The sequence below is a fragment of the Bufo bufo genome, chromosome 2, assembly GCF_905171765.1.
Source record: "Bufo bufo chromosome 2, aBufBuf1.1, whole genome shotgun sequence".
Classification (NCBI taxonomy): Eukaryota; Metazoa; Chordata; class Amphibia; order Anura; family Bufonidae; genus Bufo; species Bufo bufo.
In genome coordinates, this window is record NC_053390.1 from 251,397,270 (window position 1) to 251,415,351 (window position 18,082).

An 18,082-nucleotide genomic window follows, 5' to 3' on the forward strand; every position below is an offset into this window, starting at 1 on the left:
GAGGGAGACTGACAGTCGTCTGTAGTCTCTTTCATTTTCTAACAATTGCTCCAACAGTTGATCTATTTTCACCAAGCTGCTTGGCAATTGCCCCGTAGCCCTTTCCAGCCTTGTGGAAGTCCACAATTTTGTCTCTGGTGTCTTTTGACAGCTCTTTGGTTTTGCCCATGGTAGTAGTTGGCGTCTGACTGTGGGGTGGACAGGTGTCTTTATAGAGCTCAGACAGGTGCAACTAAGTTAGATATATGAGTGGACTTTTTAAAGGCACAGTAACAGGTCTTTGAGAGCCAGAATTCTTGCTGTTTCTCAGGTGTTCAAATACTTATGTTCAGCAGTGCAAGACAAATAAATTCTTTAAAAATCATACAATGCGATTTTCCTTTTACTTCTTTTTTTTATTTTTTTTTATTCTGTCTCTCAGAGTGGGAATGCACCTACAATGTGAATTTCAGACCCCTCCATGATTTCTAAGTGGGACAACTTGCAAAATCGCAGGGTGTTCAAATACTTCTGTTCCTCACTGTATATGGCAGAATTCAAGGTGCCAGTGTTGCTTCCTGTCCGTATAGCTGTTGCTGGCCAAGGAGGCCAAAGGGCCCACAACACCAACTTTCTACAAAAAACCTAAGGGACTTTAACTACTTTCCGTCCAAACACTAGCATCGTGGCTTTCCAAATGGTGTCCGAAAGCCCCTGTTGGGGTCTGTTGATGTTGCATGTTGCCCTGATAGAACCTCTGATCACATGTGAACAGGACTTAGCGGCTCCTTTTTATACTTTTTTTAAATTTTAATTTAATTTGAATCACTGAATAGGTGGAAATCATGTTAAGAAGGAAGAGAAACAACATACAAGTAAAGTGTACTTTTTGTGGATAACAACATGAAATCACGTGCATGTGTGTGTAAATCCCGCAGACCTTAAACTGATGACTGCAGCCTTTACTCTAGCCTGTGGGTTGCAGTATGCTCCTATTAGTCGCAGTCTGGAGCCCTGCCTAAGATGGCAGTTTGGTTTCAGAAAGTTGTCTTGACTTGGACCCCCAGATGTGATAATAATGACCTATCCTCAGGACAGCAACCCCTTTTAACCCCTTAGGGACACATGACGTACCGGTACGTCATGTTTCCCGAGTCCTTAAGGACATATGACGTACCGGTACGTCATGTGTTGTTCCGATCACCGCCAGGCGGTGATCGGAACAGGGTGCCTGCTCAAATCATTGAGCAGGCACCTCGGCTTAATGCGTGGGGGGGTTCCGTAACCCGTAGTGCATTCCAATACAGAAGTATTGGAATGCATTGTAAAGGAATATACCCCCAAAAATTCAAGTCATAAAGTGAAAAAAAAAGTTGAAAAAATAGTTTTCCCCCAAAAAAATTAAGTTTCAAGTAAAAATAAACAAAAACTTAATTTTCCCCAAATAGTAACATATAGTACATAAGGCCGAAAAAAGACATTTGTCCATCCAGTTCGGCCTGTCATCCTGCAAGTTGATCCAGAGGAAGGCAAAAAAAACCTGCGAGGTAGAAGCCAATTTTCCTCACTTTAGGGGAATGAAAAATTCCTTCCCGACTCCAATCAGGCAATCGGAATAACTCCCTAGATCAACGACCCCTCTCTAGTAGCCATAGCCTGTAATATTATTACGCTCCAGAAATACATCCAGGCCCCTCTTGAATTCCTTTATTGTACTCACCATCACCACCTCCTCAGGCAGAGAGTTCCATAGTCTCACTGCTCTTACCGTAAAGAATCCTTTTCTATGTTTGTGTACAAACCTTCTTTCCTCCAGACGCAGAGGATGTCCCCTCGTCACAGTCCTGGGGATAAATAGATGATGGGATAGATCTCTGTACTGACCCCTGATATATTTATACATAGTAATTAGATCTCCCCTCAGTCGTCTTTTTTTCTAACGTGAATAACCCTAATTTTGATAATCTTTCAGGGTACTGTAGTTGCCCCATTCCAGTTATTACTTTAGTTGCCCTCCTCTGGACCCTCTCCAGCTCTGCTCTGTCTGCCTTGTTCACTGGAGCCCAGAACTGTACACAGTACTCCATGTGTGGTCTGACTAATGATTTGTAAAGTAGTAGGAATATGTTCTCATCACGGGCATCTATGCCCCTTTTGATGCAACCCATTTTCTTATTGGCCTTGGCAGCAGCTGCCTGACACTGTTTTTTTGCAGCTTAGTTTGCTGTTTATTAAAATTCCTAGATCCTTTTCCATGTCAGTGTTACCAAGTGTTTTACCATTTAGTATGTACGGGTGACTTGCATTATTCCTTCCCATGTGCATAACCTTACATTTGTCAGTGTTAAACCTCATCTGCCACTTATCTGCCCAAGCCTCCAATCTATCCAGATCCCTCTGTAGTAGTATACTGTCCTCTTCAGTGTTAATTACTTTACACAGTTTAGTGTCATCTGCGAAAATTGATATTTTACTATGCAAGCCTTCTACGAGATCATTAATAAATATATTGAAGAGAATAGGGCCCAATACTGACCCCTGAGGTACTCCACTAGTGACAGTGACCCAATCTGAGTGTGTACTGTTAATAACCACCCTCTGTTTTCTAGCATTGAGCCAGTTACTTACCCACTTACAGACGTTTTCTCCGAGTCCGAGCATTCTCATTTTATATACTAACCTTTTGTGTGGTACAGTATCAAATGCTTTGGAGAAGTCCAGATATACGACATCCATTGATTCGCCGCTGTCATGTCTAGAACTTACCTCCTCATAGAAACTGATTAAATTAGTTTGACATGACCGATCCCTCATGAAGCCATGCTGATATGGCGTTATTTGCTTATTTCCGTTAAGATGCTCTAACATAGCATCTCTCAGAAAACCTTCAAACAGTTTACCCACAACAGATGTTAAACTTACCGGCCTATAGTTTCCAGGCTCTGTTTTTGGACCCTTTTTGAATATTGACACCACATTTGCCATGCGCCAATCCTGTGGGACATTCCTTTTCAGTATAGAATCTGCAAATATCAGAAATAAGGGTCTGGCTATGACATTACTTAATTCCCTTAGGATACGGGGGTGTATGTCATCCGGTCCTGGCGATTTGTCTATTTTAATCTTTTTAAGTCGCTGTTGTACTTCTTCCTGGGTCAGACAGGACACTTTTAATGGGGAATTTATTTCAACATTCAGCATTTCATCTGACAGTTTATTTTCCTCAGTGAATACATTGGAGCAAAATTTTTTTTAACAGCTTTGCTTTCTCCTCGTCGCTCTCTGCGACTCCCCCCTCATTACTCTTTAAAGGGCCGACACCTTCAGATTTATACTTTTTAACATTTATATAATTGAAGAACATTTTAGGGTTAGTTTTACTCTCTTTGGCAATTAATCTCTCGGTCTCTAGTTTGGCCGCTTTTATTTGTTTTTTACATGTTCTATTTTTTTCCTTTATAGTTTTTCAGTGCTTCAGTGCTACCCTCCTGTTTTAGTGTTTTATATGCTTTTTTTTTTGTAATTTATTGCTTTCTTTACAGTTCTGTTTATCCACATTGGTTTCTTTTTGTTCCTTAACCTTTTATTCCCATACGGTATGTACCTCTCACAATGAGATTTTAGGATGCTTTTAAAGATATCCCATTTTGTGGCTGTATTTTTATTTGTGAGGACTTTATCCCTTTTAGTTAGGCCTATGGCCTCTCTTAGTTGGCTAAATTTAGCTTTTTTAAAGTTTGGTATTTTTGTTCCTCCCTGTAGAAACGCTCTTTTTAATGATAATTGGAAGGTTATTACTTTATGGTCACTATTTCCCAGGTGTCCCCCCAACCTGCACGTCTGTTGTTCTGTCAGGTCTATTGGTTAATACTAAGTCCAGTATGGCCGACCCTCTAGTCTGGTCCTGAACCAGTTGGGAGAGGTAATTGTCTTTGGTTATTGCCAAGAACCTGTTTCCTTTATGAGATATACAAGTTTTAGTTTCCCAGTCTATAACTGGGTAGTTGAAGTCCCCCATAATAGCCACCTCATTATGATTTGCCGCCTTGTCTATCTCATTTAGTAGTAGATTTTCTGTGGACTCTGGTATATTAGGTGGTTTATAGTAAACTCCTATTAGTAATTTATTGTTGTTTTTAGCTCCATGTATCTGCACCCACAGTGACTCCACATGTTCATGTCCCTCACTTATATCTTCACGGAGTGTGGGCTGTAGACAGGACTTTACATTAATAAAGTTAAAAAAAAATTGGTAAAAAATAGGGGGGGGGGGGGATACATATTAGGTATCGCTGCGTCCGTATCGACAGGCTCTATAAAAATATCACATGACCTAACCCCTCAGATGAACACCGTAAAAAATGTAAAATAAAAACTCTGCTAAATAAACCATTTTTTGTCACCTTACATCACAAAAAGTGTAATAGCAAGCGATCAAAAAGTCACACGCATCCCAAAATAGTGCCAATAAAACCGTCATCTCATCCCGCAAAAATCATACCCGCCCAAAAACTGAAAAAATTATGTCTCTCAGATTATGGAAACACTAAAACATGATATTTTTTTGCTTCAAAAATGAAATCATTGTGTAAAACTTACATAAATAAAAAAAAGTATACATATTAGGTATCGCCGCATCCGTGACAACCTGGTCTATAAAAATATCACATGATCTAACCTGTCAGATGAATGTTGTAAATAACAAAAAATAAAAACGGTGCCAAAACAGTTATTTCTTGTTATCTTGCCTCACAAAAAGTGTAATATAGAGCAACCAAAAATCATATGTACCCTAAACTAGTACAAACAATACTGCCACCCTATCCCGTAGTTTCTAAAATGGGGCCACTTTTTTGGAGTTTCTACTCTAGCGGTGCATCAGGGGGGCTTCAAATGGGACATGGTGTCAAAAAAAACAGTCCAGCAAAATCTGCCTTCCAAAAACCGTATGGCATTCCTTTCCTTCTGCGCCCTGCCGTGTGCCCGTACAGCTGTTTACGACCACATATGGGGTGTTTCTGTAAACTACAGAATCAGGGCCATAAATATTGAGTTTGGTTTGGCTGTTAACCCTTGCTTTGTAACTGGAAAAAAATTATTAAAGTGGAAAATCTGCCAAAAAAGTGAAATTTTTAAATTGTATCTCTATTTTCCATTAATTCTTGTGGAACACCTAAAGGGTTAACAAAGTTTGTAAAATCAGTTTTGAATACCTTGAGGGGTGTAGTTTATAGAATGAGGTCATTTTTGGGTGGTTTCTATTATGTAAGCCTCGCAAAGTGACTTCAGACCTGAACTGGTCACTAAAAATTGGGTTTTTGAAAATTTCTGAAAAATTTCAAGATTTGCTTCTAAACTTCTAAGCCTTGTAACATCCTCAAAAAATAAAATATTCCCAAAATGATCCAAACATGAAGTAGACATATGGGGAATGTAAAGTAATAACTATTTTTGGAGGTATTACCATGTATTATAGAAGTAGAGAAATTGAAACTTGGAAATTTTGCAATTTTTCAAAAAAAAAATTGGTAAATTTGGTATTTTTTTATAAATAAAAATGAATTTTTTTGACTTCATTTTACCAGTGTCATGAAGTACAATATGTGATGAAAAAAAAATCTCAGAATGGCCTGGATAAATCAAAGCGTTTTAAAGTTATCAGCACTTAAAGTGACACTGGTCAGATTTTCAAAAAATGACCTGGTCCTAAAAGGGCTTCTGTCACCCCATTAAACCGTTATTATTTTTTTTTCCTTTACTAATAATCCCTATAGTGCGATCTCATCATACATAAGCTAATTAATGATTTTCGTTCAGTAGAATTTGCTAAAAATCGATTTTTGAAATATGCTAATTACCTTGCTACCAGCAAGTAGGGCGGCTACTTGCTGGTAGCAGCCGCATCCTCCGTTCGTAATGACGCCCCCTCGGCATGCTGATTGACAGGGCCAGGGAAGGGAATCGTTCTCTGCTGGCGCTGTTAGAATTTGAAATCTCATCGACGCAGGCGCATTGAGGATGGAGCGGTCGAGCGAGCGGCCGCCTCTCAGTGCGCCTGCGCCGATTGAAGACAGGTACGGCGCAGGCGCGAGATTTCAAATTCTAACAGCGCCAGCAGAGAACGATTCCCTTCCCTGGCCCTGTCAATCAGCATGCGGAGGGGGCGTCATTACGAACGGAGGATGCGGGTGCTACCAGCAAGTAGCCGCCCTACTTGCTGGTAGCAAGGTAATTGGCATATTTCAAAAATCGATTTTTAGCAAATTCTACTGAACGAAAATCATTAATTAGCTTATGTATGATGAGATCGCACTATAGGGATTATTAGTAAAGAAAAAAAAAAAAAACGGTTTAATGGGGTGACAGAAGCCCTTTAACCACCTCAGCCCCCAGTGCTTAAACACCCTGAAAGACCAGGCCACTTTTTACACTTCTGACCTACACTACTTTCACCGTTTATTGCTCGGTCATGCAACTTACCACCCAAATGAATTTTACCTCCTTTTCTTCTCACTAATAGAGCTTTCATTTGGTGGTATTTCATTGCTGCTGACATTTTTTACTTTTTTTGTTATTAATCGAAATTTAACGATTTTTTTGCAAAAAAATGACATTTTTCACTTTCAGTTGTAAAATTTTGCAAAAAAAACGAGATCCATATAGAAATTTTGCTCTAAATTTATAGTTCTACATATCTTTGATAAAAAAAAAATGTTTGGGTAAAAAAAAAATGGTTTGGGTAAAAGTTATAGCGTTTACAAACTATGGTACAAAAATGTGAATTTCCGCTTTTTGAAGCAGCTCTGACTTTCTGAGCACCTGTCATGTTTCCTGAGGTTCTACAATGCCCAGACAGTACAAACACCCCACAAATGACCCCATTTCTGAAAGTAGACACCCTAAGGTATTCACTGATGGGCATAGTGAGTTCATAGAACTTTTTATTTTTTGTCACAAGTTAGCGGAAAATGATGATTTTTTTTTTTTTTTTTTTTCTTACAAAGTCTCATTCCACTAACTTGTGACAAAAAATAAAAAGTTCTATGAACTCACTATGCCCATCAGCGAATACCTTGGGGTCTCTTCTTTCCAAAATGCGGTCACTTGTGGGGTAGTTATACTGCCCTGGCATTCTAGGGGCCCAAATGTGTGGTAAGGAGTTTGAAATCAAATTCTGTAAAAAATGACCTGTGAAATCCGAAAGGTGCTCTTTGGAATATGGGCCCCTTTGCCCACCTAGGCTGCAAAAAAGTGTCACACATCTGGTATCTCCGTACTCAGGAGAAGGTGGGGAATGTGTTTTGGGGTGTCATTTTATATATACCCATGCTGGGTGAGAGAAATATCTTGGCAAAAGACAACTTTTCCCATTTTTTTATACAAAGTTGTCATTTGACCAATATATTTATCTCACCCAGCATGGGTATATGTAAAAAGACACCCCAAAACACATTCCTCAACTTCTCCTGAGTACGGGGATACCAGATGTGTGACACTTTTTTGCAGCCTAGGTGGGCAAAGGGGCCCATATTCCAAAGAGCACCTTTCGGATTTCACAGGTCATTTTTTACAGAATTTGATTTCAAACTCCTTACCACACATTTGGGCCCCTAGAATGCCAGGGCAGTATAACTACCCCACAAGTGACCCCATTTTGGAAAGAAGAGACCCCAAGGTATTCGCTGATGGGCATAGTGAGTTCATGGAAGTTTTTATTTTTTGTCACAAGTTTGTGGAATATGAGACTTTGTATGAAAAAAAAAAAAAAAAAAAAATCATCATTTTCCACTAACTTGTGACAAAAAATAAAAAATTCTAGGAACTCGCCATGCCCCTCACGGAATACCTTGGGGTGTCTTCTTTCCAAAATGGGGTCACTTGTGGGGTAGTTATACTGCCCTGGCATTTTCCAGGGGCCCTAATGTGTGGTAAGTAGGTAAATGACCTGTGAAATCCGAAAGGTGCTCTTTGGAATGTGGGCCCCTTTGCCTACCTAGGCTGCAAAAAAGTGTCACACATCTGGTATCTCCGTACTCAGGAGAAGGTGGGGAATGTGTTTTGGGGTGTCATTTTACATATACCCGTGCTGGGTGAGAGAAATATCTTGGCAAAAGACAACTTTTCCCATTTTTTTTATACAAAGTTGGCATTTGACCAATATATTTATCTCACCCAGCATGGGTATATGTAAAATGACACCCCAAAACATATTCCCCAACTTCTGCTGAATACGGAGATACCACATGTGTGACACTTTTTTGCAGCCTAGGTGGGCAAAGGTGCCCAAATTCCTTTTAGGAGGGCATTTTTAGACATTTGGATACCAGACTTCTTCTCACGCTTTGGGGCCCCTAAAATGCCAGGGCAGTATAAATACCCCACATGTGACCCCATTTTGGAAAGAAGACACCCCAAGGTATTCAATAAAGGGCATGGCGAGTTCATTGAAGAAAAAAAAATTTTGGCACAAGTTAGCGGAAATTGATTTTTTGGATTTTGTTCTCACAAAGTCTCCCTTTCCGCTAACTTGGGACAAAAATTTCAATCTTTCATGGACTCAATAAGCCCCTCAGCGAATACCTTGGGGTGTCTTCTTTCCAAAATGGTGTTATTTGTGGGGTGTTTGTACTGCCCTGGCATTTGAGGGTCTCCGCAATCATTACATGTATGCCCAGCATTAGGAGTTTCTGCTATTCTCCTTATATTGAGCATACGGGTAATGAGATTTTTTTTTTCCGTTCAGCCTCTGGGCTGAAAGAAAAAAAATGAACGGCACAGATTTCTTCATTCGCATCGATCAATGTGGATGAAAAAATCTCTGCCAAAAAAAGAAAAAGGAGGGGAAAGGCGTCTGCCAGGACATAGGAGCTCCGCCCAACATCCATACCCACTTCAGCTCGTATGCCCTGGCAAACCCGATTTCTCCATTCACATCAATCGATGTGGATGAATAAATCATTGCCGGGATTTTTTTTTTTTTATATATACAAAGTGTTTGCCAAAGTATATGAACACCGCCACCTCCTCAGCTCATATGCCTCGGCAAACATATCTTTTACTGCAGAGGAGAAATCTCGTCTTGCAGCGCCGCATACACCGACTTGCGTGTAATCTGACAGCAGCGCAATGCTTCTGTCCGAATGCACATCAGTGCTGCAGCTGGTCGATCGGTTGGTCCACCTGGAAGGTAAAAAAAACAAAACAAAAAAGAAAAAACCAGGCCGCAAAGCAATAACTTAACTTTAGAACAGAACATATTAACTTTTTTAAACTTTTTTAACTTTTTTACTTACCGGTAATTTTTTTTTTGTTTAGTTTTTTTTACCTTTATAGAACAAACCTCTCCTTCCCCATGGGACAATGTGCAAAGCGCAAATCGCCCAAAGATGTGGCGAAGTACGTTATGCACTTTATCCCAGGTGAAAGGAGAGGTTTGCAGCAGCTGAGAGTAAAAGGGCCCTAATAGCCCTGTGTGCCTGTCCTGTGAGATGCAATCCCTATGCTAGGTGTACCTGTGTGTGGTACTTCCGGAAACACTCTCCATAGCATAGGGCAGGGTGGTCCGGACAGTCAGGACAGAAATAGCGGGTGTCACGCCTTATTCCACTCCTGCTACAGACACGACATCTTTTTCGGGGTGACGGTTGGGTTGAGGTACCAGGAACGACACTGGGGAAATGTCGCTCGTGTAGACGGCTAACTACACTGGGGGATGGGGCCACGGAACCTCCTGGGTAAAGGAGGTTCTCGATGATCTCTTCCTGGAATTTGAGGAAAGATCGTGTTCTCCCAGCCTTACTGTAGAGAACAAAACTATTGTAGAGCGCCAATTGAATTAAATATACAGACACCTTCTTATACCAGCGTCTGGTTCTGCGGGAAACTAAATACGGAGACAACATCTGGTCATTGAAGTCCACCCCTCCCATGAGCGCATTATAGTCGTGGACACAGAGGGGCTTTTCAATAACACGGGTTGCTCGCTCAATTTGGATTGTCGTGTCTGCGTGAATGGAGGAGAGCATGTAAACGTCACGCTTGTCTCTCCATTTCACCGCGAGCAGTTCTTCGTTACACAAGGCAGCCCTCTCCCCCCTTGCAAGACGGGTGGTTACAAGCCGTTGGGGGAAGCCCACGCGACTAGTTCGCGCGGTGCCACAGGCGCAAATCCGTTCTAGAAACAAATGCCTAAAGAGGGCCACACTTGTGTAAAAATTGTCCACATAAAGATGGTACCCCTTGCCGAATAAGGGTGACACCAAGTCCCAGACTGTCTTCCCACTGCTCCCCAGGTAGTCAGGGCAACCGACCGGCTCCAGGGTCTGATCTTTTCCCTCATAGATCCGAAATTTGTGGGTATAGCCTGTGGCCCTTTCACAGAGCTTATACAATTTGACCCCATACCGGGCACGCTTGCTTGGGATGTACTGTTTGAAGCCAAGGCGCCCGGTAAAATGTATTAGGGACTCGTCTACGCAGATGTTTTGCTCGGGGGTATACAAATCTGCAAATTTCTGGTTGAAATGGTCTATGAGGGGCCGAATTTTGTGGAGCCGGTCAAAAGCTGGGTGGCCTCTGGGACGGGAGGTGGTGTTGTCGCTAAAATGCAGGAAACGGAGGATGGCCTCAAATCGTGCCCTGGACATAGCAGCAGAGAACATGGGCATGTGATGAATCGGGTGCGTTGACCAATATGACCGCAATTCATGCTTTTTTGTCAGGCCCATGTTGAGGAGAAGGCCCAAAAAAATTTTAATTTCGGAAACTTGGACTGGTTTCCACCGGAAAGGCTGGGCATAAAAGCTTCCCGGGTTGGCGGATATAAATTGTGTGGCATACTGGTTGGTCTCTGCCACGACTAAGTCCAAGAGCTCCGCAGTCAAGAACAGCTCAAAAAATCCCAGGGCCGAACCGATTTGAGCCGTCTCAACCCGAACTCCAGACTGGGCGGTGAAAGGGGTAACTACAGGTGCGGCTGAAGTTGGTGACTGCCAATCAGGGTTTGCCAGCACCTCAGGGATTCTAGGGGCTCTACGGGCCTGTCTGTGCGGTGGCTGCGACGGGGTAACTACTGCACGTGCCACCGTACCAGCTTCAACTGCCCTTCTGGTGCTCGCCACGTCACCATGTTGTACGGCAGTGCTGGTACTAGGTCCAGGGAGGGCTGCGCTGCTGGTGTATGCCTCACCACGTGATCCGGCAGCGACAGCCCCACTCTGCTGCTCTTGAAGCGGATCCTGCATAACCTGTGGTCTAGCGACACGGGGCCGGGTACGCCTGGTGCTGCCAGGGACCTCCACCTCCTCGTCCGAACTTTGGGTCAGAGAGCCACTGCTTTCCACAGGTTCATATTCTGACCCGCTAGATTCGTCAGATGAGGGTTCCCACTCCTCATCCGACTGGGTCAGAATCCTGTAGGCCTCTTCAGAAGAATACCCCCTGTTTGACATTTTGGACTACTAAATTTAGGGGTATTCCCTGAGACTACCCAAGAAAAAAAGCAAACCTGTCTTACAAAGGGGAGGCTAGCGAAGTACCAGAGGCCGCTGCGGTTGATAAAAAATATCAAAACTGATTTTTTTTTTATCGCCGCAGTGCGTGTAAAATGAATGTGCAGTGATCAAAAAATATATATTTTTTGTCACTGCGGTGGGGCGGGCGTGGGTGAACGCACGTGTGGGCGACCGATCAGGCCTGATCGGGCAAACACTGCGTTTTGGGTGGAGGGCGAACTAAAGTGACACTAATACTATTATAGATCTGACCGTGATCAGTTTTGATCACTTACAGATACTATAAAAGTACAAATGCTGATTAGCGATACGCTATTCAGCGAATAAAAGTGACTGCGGTGCGGTGGGGTGGGCGCTAACTACCTAACCAAGGGGCCTAAACTATCCCTAAAACCTAACAGCCAATACTAGTGAAAAAAAAAAAGTGACAGTTTACACTGATCACTTTTTTTCCTTTCACTGGTGATTGACAGGGGCGATCAAAGGGGTGATCAAAGGGTTAATTGGGGTGCAGGGGGGTGATCAGGGGCTACAGTGAAGTGTTTGGTGTACTCACAGTGATGTCTGCTTCTCTGCTGGATCCAACCGACGAAAAGGACCAGCACAGGAGCAGAGAAGCCATATAACAGATCATATTTACTAATATGATCTGTTATATGGCTTGTGATTGGATTTTTTAAAAATCGCCAGCCTGCCAGCCAATGATCATTGCTGGCAGGCTGGTGACGAACTTGTTCTTTAACTTTTGCCGGCCCGCGATGCGCATGCGCGGGCCGGCTTGGAGCGAAATCTCGCGTCTCGCGAGATGACGCGTATATGCGTGACTGTGCGCAGCGCTGCCACCTCCGGAACGCGAATCTGCGTACAGCGGTCCGGAGGTGGTTAAGGTGAAATAGGGCTGAGTCCTTAAGGGGTTAAATAAGCTCTCTGGGATTGTTTTCTTTGCCTATATAGTGCACGGTAGGCCATTATTAAAGAATAATATAGAGACTCTTGTGTACAGGGTGGGCCATTTATATGGATACACCTTAATAAAATGGGAATGGTTGGTGATATTAACTTCCTGTTTGTGGCACATTAGTATATGTGAGGGGGGAAACTTTTCAAGATGGGTGGTGACCATGGTGGCCATTTTGAAGTCAGCCTTTTTGAATCCAACTTTTTGTTTTTTCAATAGGAAGAGGGTCATGTGACACATCAAACTTATTGGGAATTTCACAAGAAAAACAATGGTGTGCTTGGTTTTAACATAACTCTATTCTTTCATGAGTTATTTACAAGTTTCTGACCACTTATAAAATGTGTTCAATGTGCTGCCCATTGTGTTGGATTGTCAATGCAACCCTCTTCTCCCACTCTTCACACACTGATAGTAACACCGCAGGAGAATTGCTAGCACAGGCTTTCAGTATCCGTAGTTTCAGGTGCTGCACATCTCGTATCATCTGAAGGCAATCGTCTATGCTGTGAAGATACGAGATGTGCAGCAATAAGTTTGATGTGTCACATGACCCTCTTCCTATTGAAAAAACAAAAGTTGGATTCAAAATGGCCACCATGGTCACCACCCATCTTGAAAAGTTTCCCCCCTCACATATACTAATGTGCCACAAACAGGAAGTTAATATCACCAACCATTCCCATTTTATTAAGGTGTATCCATATAAATGGCCCACCCTGTATACCGGTTGTATTGGAGTAATTTGTGGGTTGTCGGCCTTCTTGATTCCTTCTCCCCTCAGATATGGTTTTCCTAATGAATCCTGCATTTGCCATTGTGCCTGGTTTTGTAGAGACGGGGAAGAGGGGGGGGGTCTGCAAGGCTTGGAGAAGCCACACAGTGGACTCTTCTTCCTCTTCTCGACTTGGGAATTCTGCCCACACAGCACGCTGCTCCCGTAACACTGCACAGACGGGATCTTTTCTGCTTTATTTAACTGACCTATGCGTGCATTCACACTACTACATGCACCAGAAAATCGTAGCACAGTTTTTTTTTTTTTTATATTCATCACTGGAATTAATTACAATAAATTAAGCCAAAGGTGGACACTATCCTTCAACTGCCACCAGCTGCAGAAAAAGGACACGCGCACCGAGAAAGGAAACTCCTCCTGAGCTTTCAGGTACAGGGCTGGTTCTAGCTTTGTTAGAAAGAGGTTGTCATGTACTATATGATGTCTGATTTTCATCTTTTACATTGATAATGGGATTACCCCTTTAATTTGCTGTGTGACAAGCATAATTAACTAAAATGTGATGCAGGACAGATCCAGCCTCCTGTACACTGGTGATGGGTGGAGCAAGCTAGTTTGTTCACATGTGGCTTAGTAAACCCTATTTGGGGGCAGTCCTGCAAGCATTCTTGTTTGAGGTGGGTGAGAGGAATGCTGTTGGGCGACTAACCTATCATTAGGGCTGGGGGGGGGGGGGTCTTAAACATGCTGAAAACAAAAACTGATTCTGTGCTGATTTTTTTATTTTATTTTTTTAAGCGTGTTTTTCGAAATCAGTCTTATGAACTGGCCCTAAAAAGGAAAGGTGGAGCAGAGATGTACAGGTGGGACGCCCATTGCAACTGTAAATGCTGCATTTTTTTTTTTGGGTCACGTGAACATCTGACTGTGTAAAATTTGTAATGGGGTAATTGGTAAGTCATGTATGATGCAGGCAAATCTACTGATCATTTTAGCTGACTGGACAACCTCTTTAGGGTGCCTTCATACGCGGCAGATTCTGCGACTGAAAATCAGTTCCATTCACCTGAATGGATCTTGCAGAAATTAATGTCCTTCCTGCCTCATTTAAATGAATGGAACTGATTTTCAGTCGCAGAATTTTCTGCCACAAAATCTGCCGCGTGTGAAGGCGCCTTTAAGGTCCAAAAGAGCTCTTGGAATGTTATTCCTCTTCAAATGTACCCAATTTAGAAAGCTTTTTTTCTTTTATTGTAGAATATATGAACATTTAGTGATTGTGTGCTCTACATAAGTGTCTTTCTTTTCTAGAATTGCGCTGTACACATGTGCAGTTTGCCTGCCACAGTGGAGCGATCCAGTGTATTCCTTTGCAGTGGCAGTGTGATGGTTGGCCAACCTGCGAGGATGAGAGTGATGAAGTTAACTGTCCAGGTAAGTGCAGAGAAGACCTATGGCAAGGTTCTCCACATTCAGTCACTTAAAGGGATTCTGTCACCAGGTTTCACCCCTGTCAGCTAAACATATGCTGATGTTCAGGGCCTCATCAGGATTCCTAATGTGGGCTTCTAAATGTGATCCGTAGCCTTATTTTGCTAAAAAACAGGTTTTACTAACCTGTCACTCAAAGAAATAAGGTGCCCAAGGGGATGTCAAGGGATGCAAGGTGCCGGCCGCACCCAACGCCGTTCGTGCCCAACGCCACCTTTCCAGACTTCTGCACCGCCTCCTAATCCTCTGTGCCGCATCTCGCTCTCTCTCTCCCCCCCTCCTCCTGCTGTAAGATATTGCGCTTGTGCACAGGGCTCTGCCTGATGCGCCCGTGCAGACTTCTCGATTTGGCTTCTTAAAGCGAAGTGCGCATGCGCCGGCACTTCGCTCAACCCAGGTATGACCTGCACTCTGGCGCCAGCCTTTCAGATCCCTGTGCGCACGCGCAATATCTTACAGCAGGAGGAGGGGGGAGGGAGAGCGAGAGGCGGCACAGAGGATTAGGAGGCGGTGCAGAAGTCTGAAAAGGCGGCGCTGGGCACGAACGGCGGTGGGTGCGGCCGGCACCTTGCATCCCTTGACATCCCCTTGGGCACCTTATTTCTTTGAGTGACAGGTTAGTAAAACCTGTTTTTTAGCAAAATAAGGCTACGGATCACATTTAGAAGCCCACATTAGGAATCCTGATGAGGCCCTGAACATCAGCATATGTTTAGCTGACAGGGGTGAAACCTGGTGACAGAATCCCTTTAAGGTTTCCGAATTTTAAAGCCTGTGTACGAAACCCAGTGCACAGGAAAGTGTAGCTGTTCTCCATAGAAACAGAATAGATCTGTTAGTTCTTCTAATGCTTGGTATAAACCAGTATCCGTCTCTTCTTTTCTTGCAATATTTGTTGTAGAGGTTGTCCCATTACAGCAACTTATCCCCTGTTCATATGATACTGGTAATTTTTCGATTGGAGGTGGTCTGGCAACGGGGGGGTCTCACTGATCACAATAACAGGGTCCCTTGTTCCCCCGTTTGAATGGAGGGGCAGACACACATGCATTCTGCTGCCCTATTCAACTCTGTGGGACTGCAGGAGATGAGTACAGGTGCTTGGGCATCTTTGGCAGTCCCATAGAGTTAAATGGACACACAGTGTGTCCGCCGCTCCATTCATACAGGGCCTGTTCTAGTGATTGGTGGGGGCCCCAGTGGTTGGATCCCACTTTATCAGACCCTGTGGATAGGAGATGATGATGTTGTAATGTGACAACCGCTTTCATAAATTAGACATTTTTTTAAAAAAAATTTATTGGCCACCTGGCACAACCACCGATGAACTGTAAACTGTGCTCCCGCCTCATATACTCTGCAGTGACCGTGCTCTGTACTCAGGAACTGCCACTAGCCATTGTGTTAAGGCTTTGTACACTGTCCTCTTCCGGAATCTGTGACTGCCGCTAACAGCTGTACAGTGGAGATGCTGGATGTCAGACGCCCACCCATCTCGTATTAATTTAATGTGTTATTCCCAGAAACACCATTTTATATTAGAAACTATATCGCTGATTAAAGCCTTAAAAGCCCATCTGACACATTGGTGGCATATCACTAGGGCCTCTGGGACCTGCACCACTGTCTAGAACAAGCCCCCAAAGTGAAAGCTTCTGTGGAAGTTCCGTAAAGAGCCAATCAAATGCGCTCGGCTAATTGTGGAATTTCCATAGAAGTGAATGGAGAGCATACCGTGTAAGCACGGCCACTTCCATGGGAGTTCTGGAAATAGCATAGTCATCACTTGGCTGTTATTGGCACTCCTGTAGAAGTGAAAGGAGGGTGGCAGTGCTTGTGCTGTGCACCCTTGTTAACTTTGGGGGCCCCGTTCTAGGTATAGGTGCGGGTTGCAGTGACAGGACCCACACCTATCTGACATTGCTGGCATATCCTAGCAATATGCCACCAATGTGTAAGATAGGTCTTAGGGCTCCAGATGGCGACCAAAATGGTCGCCAATGCGACTTAAAATTTGCAGATGGCGACAAGACTTTTTAGTCTTGTCGCCATTTGCGACTGTACCGCTGGGCTCCTGCGCAGCCTAAGTTCTCTAGTCTTCAGTAGCACAGTGGAGAAGGAAGGAGTCCCTCCCTCTCCACTGTGACGCGGCCGCCACTACCACCAATGGGGATATAGCAGGGAGGAGGAGGGGAGGAGCTGTCGCCACTGTGCCACCAATGAATGTAAAACATAAGTATAGGCAGCGGTATCACAGTCCCGGCCTTAATAACAGGGCATGCGATAAGCGGCAATTAACCCCTCAGGTGCCACATCTGAGCGGTTAATTGCCACAGATCGCATGCCCTGTTATTGAGTCCGGGTCTGTGATACCGCTGCAGACAATTGTATAAAGGAGTTAAAGAGGACCTTTCATAGGTCCAAAGAATATGAACTTAGTAGCAGGTTACATAGAGCGGCGCCCAGGGATCTAAGTGCACTTACTATTATTCCTGGGAGCCGCTCCATTCACCCGCTGTGGCCCCCGGTAATTTCAACATTCAGAGCAAGGAGGAGGAGACGCCAGTGTCTCTCCGTCTCCATGACAGCAGCGCTATCCAATCACAGCACAGAGCGAAGGAGTTTTTTTTTTTTCTCCCTGGCTCTGAGCTCTGTGCTGTGATTGGACAGCGCTGCTGTCATGGAGACGGAGAGACACTGGCGTCTCCTCCTCCTTGCTCTGAATGTTGAAAATACCGGGGGCCACAGCGGGCGAACGGAGCGGCGCCCAGGAATAATAGTAAGTGCCCTTAGATCCCTGGGCGCCGCTCTATGCAGCCTGCTACTAAGTTCATATTCTTTGGACCTATGAAAGGTCCTCTTTAATTACATTCATTGGTGGCGCAGTGCGCCCCCCCCCCCATTATCACTTGCCACAAGTCCCCCCCCGTCCCCCATTTTTATACAGTCTTGTGAAAAAATTAGGACACCCTTTGAAAGCATGTGGTTTTTTGTAACATTTTTAATAAATGGTTATTTCATCTCCGTTTCAACAATACAGAGAGATTAAAGTAATCCGACTAAACAAAGAAAACTGAAGAAAAGTCTTTTCAAGATCTTCTGTAAATGTCATTCTACAAAAATGCCTATTCTAACTGAGGAAAAAGATAGGACACCCTTGCCCCTAATAGCGAGTGTTACCTCCTTTGGCTGAAATAACTGCAGTGAGACGGTTCTTGTAGCCATCTACCAGTCTTCGACATCGGTCTGAGGAAATTTTTCCCCACTCCTCAATGCAGAACTTTTTCAGCTGTGAGATGTTTGAGGGGTTTCTTGCACGTACAGCCCTTTTCAAGTCACCCCACAGCATCTCAATGGGATTCAAATCTGGACTTTGACTTGGCCATTCCAGGACTCTCCATT

General features: G+C 43.8%; 1 protein-coding gene across 1 annotated transcript in view; it reads left to right on the forward strand.

The window, feature by feature from the left end:
- Positions 1-18,082, forward strand: part of DGCR2 (DiGeorge syndrome critical region gene 2) — an 82,595-nt gene that overhangs the window by 26,233 nt on the left and 38,280 nt on the right. The window contains exon 3 of the mRNA XM_040416372.1: positions 14,501-14,623. Within this exon, the coding sequence (XP_040272306.1) occupies positions 14,501-14,623 (123 nt within the window). The remainder of the gene's footprint in view (positions 1-14,500; positions 14,624-18,082) is intronic.